Raw genomic sequence first — 9,352 nt, forward strand, 5'->3', positions numbered from 1 at the left:
GTTCCCATTTGGTGGTCTGCTTGACTCTATGCAAACATCAGAAACCTCAAAGCTGCAACAGTTAGTTGAGAACATTGATAAGAAGATGACGGATCCAAATCAATGTGTCATTTGTCACCGGGTGCTTAGTTGTCAGAGTGCTCTCAAGATGCATTACAGAACACATACAGGAGAAAGACCATTTAAATGCAAAATTTGTGGACGTGCCTTTACTACAAAAGGCAATCTAAAAACACATTTTGGAGTTCATCGAGCGAAGCCACCACTAAGAGTACAGCATTCGTGTCCCATTTGTCAAAAGAAATTTACAAACGCTGTTGTTCTTCAGCAACATATTCGTATGCATATGGGGGGACAAATCCCAAACACACCATTACCCGAGGGCTTCCAAGATGCCATGGACTCAGAACTTTCTTATGATGAAAAAAATGTTGAAACCCTGAGCAACTATGATGATGACATTGATGAAAATTCTATGGAAGAAGACCCAGAGTTAAAGGACACAGCAAGCGACTCATCTAAACCACTAATATCTTACTCTGGGTCGTGTCCCCCTTCACCACCTTCTGTAATCTCTAGTATTGCTGCCCTGGAGAATCAGATGAAAATGATTGATTCTGTCATGAACTGTCAACAGCTGACCAGCTTGAAATCCATAGAAAATGGATCAGGGGAAAGTGACCATTTAAGTAATGATTCCTCATCAGCTGTAGGTGATCTTGAAAGCCAGAGTGCAGGCAGCCCTGCCATGTCAGAATCATCCTCATCCATGCAAGCATTGTCTCCGGTAAATAGCAACAGTGAAAGTTTCCGGTCCAAGTCTCCAGGTCTGAGCAACCAAGAAGACCCGCAAGACACACCACTAAAGACAGAAAAACCAGACAGTCCACCACCTGCTCCTGAAAATGGAGGTGCACTTGATCTGACAGCTCCTACCCCGGGCAGACCAGTCATCAAGGAGGAAGCTCCTTTTAGCCTGCTGTTCCTCAACAGAGAACGTGGTAAGTTTAAAAGTACTGTTTGTAATATCTGTGGCAAGCCTTTTGCTTGTAAGAGTGCATTGGAAATTCACTACCGCAGCCATACTAAAGAACGTCCATTTGTTTGTACAATCTGCAGTCGCGGGTGTTCCACTATGGGTAATTTAAAACAGCACTTACTGACACACAAATTAAAAGAGCTGCCTTCTCAGTTATTTGAACCCAACTTTACTCTAGGTCCCAGCCAAAGTACTCCTAGCCTGGTCACCAGCACTGCGCCTACCATGATCAAAATGGAAGTGAATGGTCACAGCAAGCCGATCTCACTGGGGGAAGGTCCTCCGCTTCCAGCTGGAATCCAGGTTCCTGCTGCACCACAGACAGTGATGAGTCCTGGTCTCACTCCTATGCTGGCACCCCCACCACGGCGAACGCCTAAGCAACACAACTGTCAATCGTGTGGGAAGACCTTCTCCTCAGCAAGTGCACTCCAGATACATGAGCGCACCCATACTGGTGAAAAGCCATTTGGTTGCACAATCTGTGGTAGAGCTTTTACCACAAAGGGGAATCTCAAGGTAAGAAGGAAAACTCTCAATCTCAAAAAATCAACCCATAAAGAAAAGAAATCAGGGTTATTGAAAGGCATCTCTCTTAGGCTTTACAGGCTGTAATTTTGCTGTGTTCCTGGTCAGGAGAAATAAGAAGCTAAGGAAGCCTGTTGTATGTTGTCATGTATTCCTGTCGAGCATGGTAACATGCAAGGGTTCAGTCCTGCCTTCTGATGTGTGGGTGCGTATCAAGGCCTGTTCTTCAAACTTGATCTTGTGAGGCTGAGGCCGGATGCGTGTTTATAGTCTGTTCTATGAGCTAGGCGGTGAATGCACTTTGCACCTTGGCAGGCAGGCCCAACACCCAGTGGAACATTGGTATGAAAAGGAACCGACATTTAAAGAGCTGTCACAAAGTAAAACACAGTCACTCTCAAAAAGAAAGAATACCACAGCAACGGGGAGGTTTGCTAAGCAATTAAAAAAGCAAATAAAAAATAAAGATGTGTTCTATTGTTCTATGTGGCCACCAAGAGGAGCTGATAGGGTGGGTGTATAGCTGAAGGAGAGCAATATGCAAGTTCTGGAGTATAGAAGAGCATAAAAGGAATTCGGGGAAAAAAGAACTATTGGTAAACCCACTTCAGATCCTCCCAGAGCATATTTTCTGACAAAGCTCACTTATGTGAAAAAGCACAGGTTTTACTCATTGCCAGTAGAACTGTGTCTCTATATTTCCTTTTGTGCATCCAGATTTTTGTTCTATATAATCTGCATATCCGGGAAAGTTGGGTTTCAGTAGGCTTTTAGAGGACATTTCAGAAATCAATATTCCTATTGTTCCCATATCTCAGATATGCATGGATGGGATAAAGGTGATATGGGAATCATCTTCTGATCATAAAAGTTCATACAATGTTTTAAAACTAATTTGGGGGGGGGGTTCTTATTTGAAGAAAAGCATTGAAGCAAGAGTATAGCAGAAAAAAAAATAAGACAAAAATTACTAGATGGGTTAAAAGAAGGAAATAGAAGTCAAAGGGGTTAGGCTAAACAGTAAGAGAGCACAGGTCTTTATTCTCACATATTCTCTTGGCGGCCTCTGTGTTTTGTAATCTGGGATAATTTTGTTTTGTTGTCTAAATTTTTGTCATCTCAAAGAACACACAGTCCTAATGTTAAAGAATATTTTGTGTCTTTAATGAAAATAATGTGCATATTTGATCATAAGCTATTCCCCAGAATGTTCGCATGAACCATTTTCTGTCACTCCAAATTGCTTGGGAAAAAGAGAAAAATGGCCAATGAGTATCTAAAGGTTTGTACATTCAGATTCTATGAAAATGGCTACATACAGCAAAGCAAGAATTTAAGTTATGAGAATTTGCTTATTTGTAGTTTTTTTTCTTTTCTCATATTTTATATGCAGGTTCATATGGGAACTCACATGTGGAATAATGCCCCTGCGAGACGTGGCCGCCGACTATCTGTGGAAAACCCCATGGCATTGTTAGGTGGTGATGCACTGAAGTTCTCTGAAATGTTCCAAAAGGATTTGGCAGCTCGGGCAATGAATGTTGACCCCAATTTTTGGAACCAGTATGCTGCAGCGATCACAAATGGACTTGCTATGAAGAACAATGAGATTTCAGTCATACAGAATGGAGGCATTCCACAACTCCCAGTAAGTTTAGGTGGAAGTGCCATTCCACCCTTAAGTAACATTACAAGTGGTATGGACAAAGCTCGCACAGGCAGCAGCCCTCCTATTGGTGGCCTGGACAAAGCAAGTTCAGAAACAGGAGCCAGTCGTCCATTCACACGGTTTATTGAGGATAACAAGGAGATTGGTATAAATTAAATTTGAGAAATGTGAATAACTCTTGGGACTCTTAATCAACATATTTGTTCTATTTCATGTACAAATTTGAAAGTTTAAAGCATTAGTCTTATGATCTTAATGCCTAGGTTCCCTTTAAAATTTTATCCATAGCCGAAAATACATTAACTGTGTGGCTGCTGAAAAGTTGTCTTGCAAGAGCTGCATGGTACTTCTTTTAACAGTGAGTTTGACTGTTATTGAGAACTCTGAAACCTTTAAAATTTTAGTTAACAAGGAGTCAATGGAAACTGCATTAGCAACTGAAAGAGGTTAGACCACATCCACTTTGTTTCTTATAAAATTTAATGATCACCTAAGAAGGAAAAAAGAAAAAAAAGAGGGGGGGGCTTCACTGCGGCATTCTGGTCAAACTTATTTGCTGGTTCTGTTCAAATTAGTTAGAAACTTGAACTATGTTTTTAGAAATCTTAATCTTAAATAAGTGATTTAGTACCCCCATGCTGTGTATTATGACAGTATCCTTGTCTGTAGTATTTATAATGTTAAGATTATGCGGGTAACAGACAATATACTAGCCCCATCCTTAAATGAAACTTTTGTACCGCAAAATACATCTGGCTGTGATTTTTTTTTTTAAAGCAAGATTTGTTTTACTCTAAGTAAGTGGTTTATTTCAATGCAGGCAAAATTGTGGAAGTTTTATTGGGAAAGATAGCATGCTTTTCATGTGCAAGTACCTGTCAGTAACAAATCTTTTTTTATTTAAATATTTGTAGCTGCTATGTGGACAGTTGTTCTATTAAATGAAAAATGTAGTGTGGTCTGTAGCTCAATGATTGGAAAACAAGTTACAGACAAACCTTATCACCATAAATTATTCACAACATTATAAACAGTTGTGAATAAATATTTCATGTTATCAAAGTTGTACAATAAAAAAGGTAATGTTTGTATAATGTGGTTGCAAACTCTTAATTTATACTATTGCACTTTTAGTATTTTGTATTAGGGAGGTTTGTCTATAATTTGAAAATGAAAAAAAAAAGATGTAAACTATTTTATAAATAGTACTTTGGTTTAAGGAAAATGAAGAAAAAAAAAAAAACCTGTTACAGTTTCTTGTTTTGTCTTAAGGTCAAATAATATGAGAGATCTATGCTACTTAAATAGAAAAGCCACCAAGATTTGTCAGATCCTCAGTACAATAGGGCCTGCCATTTCGAAAATTGAAATGATTTATTTAACTTTTCTACAAAGCCCATTAAAAACTGTGACCACCCCTAACAAAACTTTGATGAATTAATCTTAGGACTGTGACATCAATGCAAGCCCAGGAAACAGTAAAGAGAACATTGTGTAGGTTTAATTTTACTGTAATCTGTTCTGTCTCTTTCTCACACACCCACAAATAAGATGTGGACTGCCTCACAGCACTGGCATTATGTACAATAAACTGGGAAGAAATATTTAGTGTCTGGCAGTATAATAAGTCATAACTGTAAAATATTCCAAATTCCCAATTTACTGATAATCATCTCAGATTACAATAAAGCACAATGTCCTCTGATTATTCTAATATCATTTTATGCTGATTACTTTGTTTAAATGACATCAAATAGCTAAAGAGACTGGTTCCACTCCTCTTAAGCTAGGATGCTGGTGAGGCTGGGGCTTAATCAAAACTTGAACAGTAAATGTTTTGTGTACTACCTCATTTTTGTGCATTACAAGCATGGTGGAGTCTGACACTATGAACTTCCATCCAACAGAATTGTTCAAGGGACATCATGGGTAGCTGGGTAACAGTGCAAGGAGTTGTATACCCCTGAAGGAAGAATCAGACAGTGAGGTCTTCTCAATTAAGACTGAAAAAAAAATAGGACAATCTCATTCAACAAAAAAAAATATTACTGTAAGAAGATGGACTATTTCTGCCATCGTTTAAATGAACAAAAAGAGTTTTGAAGACTTGCTAGCTGTTTATTTCTATTGGAAATGAACAATGAACTATACAGCTCTGTTTTCTACAGTGGTGAAATAGAACTTCCCCATGTTATGCCATCTTTTACCACAGAATGTGGGGGATCTGGAGGTTTTCCAAGCATTGGAAAAAGAAAACTGAGGTGGCTTAATGTTGCTGTAATTCAGCAGTTGAATGTTTTTATTTATATGTGTCATTTTTGGTGTGAATTTTTTTGTTAGTATTTGGTACCATGTAGTGTTATCTCTTCTCCCTAAAGGATGTGTATAACTTAACAAAAGAGAGATGTAAAGTGTTGTAAATAAGATGGTTGATGAAGGTACAGTAAGACTGACCCCATTTTGTATTCAGGGTTAGGTCACTCCTCTCTGCATGGTGAAGAGAGACACTATTTTTATACTGCGATACCATGTAGGGCTAGGAGCCTCCCTGAACCAGCTGGGAATTGTTACCTAGATCCAATATTTTTTATGATTAAATCTTGTTGGCTTGACACATCTACTGATTGAAATGGATGTCTTAGTCTAGGTTACTATTTTTGTCATATGGAATTGAATAAAATGCAGGATGTAATATTATTTCTGAATCGCGTTCCTTGATTATTCTAATGGAAAAGTGAGAGTTGAGCTTATGGTCATTTGTGGTGGATGTACATCAATGATTTTTCTCTAATCTTCATTCGTGAATGTCAACATAGGGTTGGCAACTTTAGGCCTAAGCAATATTTAAATGTATCTTGATTACACTTCAGCTATTAAAAAGCTTTTTTTCTAAGAAGAAAATGCAGTCTCCTAAATGTGGATTATGTATGTATCTGTGATAAAAGAAGATGTGGTAGAAAAAGTTTAAATATTTGAAAGTACTGGCAATTTCCAAAGGTCAACTATATTCTGAAACATCTCTCAATTATCTGCATCAAGTGAAAAATATTGCCTCTCTGATCATTTCAACAATTAGATGATGATCAAATCACAGGGAACAAATTTGCTAGCAAAACTGAACAAAAACAACAGACATCACTGAGACTTCATTCCCATCTGTTTCCTCCCAAAAAAGGTTATCTTTTATGTTAAAATTCATATTATTTTGAAAATTACATTTGACAATCCTCAGAATTTTCATGATCTAATGGCATTTAGATTTTAAAATAATAGTCTGTTTCAAGTTCCCTAATAAAAGAAAAGAAATACACATAGAATTTTCCTCTTTTCCTATGCTCACAGAATTTCATATAGTTTTTATTTTAGGAACTTGAACTTGTTTCAGATTCTGAAAAGCTAATAAAGTACTAACCATTTGGACAATTAATCATAGGTAAATTGATATTTTATTTGTCATTTTTGCAAAATTTTAAAAGTTGAATACATTAATTTTCCAAATATTCAAATCATAAAAAGTAGAAATAACCAAATATGAAAGGATGCAATATAAAGAGAATCTGTAAGAAAAAAGGAAAAGTTCTCTCAGGGAATAGTAAGTATTTTCATGAGCACTTTAAGAAATTAAAATAAATTAAAAGATACAGAGAAAACATAAAAAAATGTTTCTGAACTTCTATTTCCAAATCAGTCTTGATGCACAACTCCTTCTGATATCAAGTAGAAGATAGCTAATATAAACAAAAATAATGGTAAAGGCTGATAATCCATAACAATTTATTTACACATACACACACATATAATACACACATATACATACATATATGCACAAATTATATATATGTACAAATCATGTTTATGTACACTATAGTATATGTGCATATATACACATACTATATATGTGGGTATGTACATACATACATACATATAAATATATATACACACACATTCCTCTTCTAAGTTCATTATAAGAACTATTAACACTTAAAACTAATTAAGAGATACTGCTAAAGGGCCTTCCACCAATTGTTTTAAACTCTCTGCTGTTTAATTTTATCCCTATAGAAGCTTAAAAAGAGAGGGTTTCCCACTACCTGTATTGCCTCGATATTTAGCAGCTGTTCCATTGATCTTCCTTGTTTTGTTTTGTGTGTGGTTTTTTTTTACAAAGCCACAGCAAACATTAGCATTTCTTTTATTATTGTGCTGCATTTCCCTTTCCAACCTAACCAACTTCAAAATACTCTATTTTATTTTGACACTTTTCTATTGCCACCGAAGTCAAACCTTTAATTTTTCTCCTCTAGTATATGCTTGAAAAAAAGAATGATAATGATCCATCCTGTGTAATCAGTTCTGTGCCCAGTCTTTCACAAGTGCACTAACCAACCTGTATATGCTATTCATCCACTGTCCTTTGTGTCAAGGCCCAGTGCTCATTTGCTAATTGCTATTACTGAGTGAGGAACGGAGAGATTATTTATTCCTTTAGAAAAGTTCCTTACAACATGGTGCTTCATGGGGAAGGAATGAAGTAGCTCAAAAAGCACCCAACCAGGTTTTAATCCATTTGCTGATTTTCAAGTATGTCCAAATTTAGTGTCTAAAAAGATTTTAAAATTACTCTTAACAACTATGAAGGCTAATTGGAATTTCCCTTTTCTTTTTCATTTCCCTTAGAAAAGAAGACTCCCTAATAATTTAACTTTGCTGATTGTCACTGGGGAGAGGAGGCAGTCAAAATAATAAAACCCATAGTATGTTACATTTTCTAACTACTCTTTTATTTAATGTTACTGACTTAGATAAATGAGCTTAGCGATAGACACCAGTAACAGACTGACATACTCACTCGAGTATGATAGAGTTTTAAGAAAACAAAAAGCACACTGGATCCTATGGGAGTCAAGACACATGGCCTCTAACCAATTCTATGACTAAATAATTAGTTGTATTCAACTTACTCTCTTTGGGACTGAGTTTCTTCTTATACGTGTTAGATTTAGATGATCTCTAGGCCTCTTTCAGCTGTGAAATTCTGGAATGTAAAAGACATACCTTTATTTACTCCAAAAAGTATGTATCAGGTAGAATTTCCCAACATGAATGGCTAGAACACATATAAGTGGTTGCTCAAAAATATTTTTGACTGCATATATGCAAAGTTTATTTCAGAGGGTGATGGTTGGCAACATTTTTGAATCATGACAGATGTTTTCATTTGTATTTTTTTTCAATTAGGGGTTTTCACCAAAAGTTCAATACTAATGATGGATTAAATCAAGACAAGTCAAAAAATAAAATGCATTTTCTATTAGAAAAGAGCCTATAAGAAATGGTTCCATTTTCCACACATATATTGTATGCACAACTACTTGTACAGTAAAATGTTAAGCTGATATCCATTTAGTCAAAATACTACCTAATTCAAGGGAACTATTATTTTAATTACTGCTTGTTCTTTCTTATTAAAATATTTAATCCAAACTTTTTTTAAAAAATGATGTCTGATTTTACTGCACATAATTATTTGCAAACATGAATGAATGTTTTGAGTTTTGTCTTGGAGGAGGGGAGTGGTTTATAATACATGGGAAAAGAGTACAGAATATACTTTGAAATAGATTCCTCTTGGTATATCTATTATGATTCAACTCAAATATTTTTCTAAATATTGGCATCTGTAAGGGGAAAGAAAAATTGATGGGAGAGAAGTGGGAGACAAAAATGGAGAATGTGAGAGAAGACACTGATGTAAGTGGACATTTATGTGAAAAGCTTTTATGTTATTAAATTTTTAAAAATGATTCGCAAGTCTTTACCAAGTCATGTTTCAGGAACATAATCAAATCCTTAAAAATCTCTCAGTGTAAATGATGCAAACATAGTAAAATAAATGTTTTGTTTCAAGAGTTCCGAAGGGAATTGTTTGTGAACATGTGGATGGTCCTTTAAAATTTGCCTTATAAATTGACCTTATAAAAACCTGATTTTTTATTTTTTAAACAAAGAATTAATTATGAGCTCCTCCTTTGACATCCAGCAATCATCTTTGATGTAGTCTCCTTTTCATTTATTTTCTTTTCAGTAGGATTAAATACACCTATACCTACATTTTT

The 9,352-nt window shown here is 35.7% G+C and overlaps 1 protein-coding gene across 2 annotated transcripts in view; it reads left to right on the top strand.

The window, feature by feature from the left end:
• The window catches only part of SALL3 (spalt like transcription factor 3), a 25,720-nt gene extending 16,575 nt beyond the window's left edge, over positions 1 to 9,145 (top strand). The window contains exons 2-4 of one of the 2 annotated variants that reach the window (XM_051970553.1): positions 1 to 1,001; positions 1,218 to 1,558; positions 2,961 to 9,145. The exon at positions 1 to 1,001 is cut by the window's left edge and continues 1,945 nt beyond it. In XM_051970553.1, the coding sequence (XP_051826513.1) occupies positions 1 to 1,001; positions 1,218 to 1,558; positions 2,961 to 3,392 (1,774 nt within the window). In that variant the 3' untranslated portion in view covers positions 3,393 to 9,145. Of the gene's footprint in view, positions 1,559 to 2,960 lie in introns of both variants that reach the window. The other variant, XM_051970552.1, reaches the window with a different exon arrangement.
• The last annotated feature ends 207 nt before the right edge of the window (positions 9,146 to 9,352 follow it).

Source organism: Antechinus flavipes, chromosome 1, assembly GCF_016432865.1.
Source record: "Antechinus flavipes isolate AdamAnt ecotype Samford, QLD, Australia chromosome 1, AdamAnt_v2, whole genome shotgun sequence".
NCBI classification, from domain to species: Eukaryota; Metazoa; Chordata; class Mammalia; order Dasyuromorphia; family Dasyuridae; genus Antechinus; species Antechinus flavipes.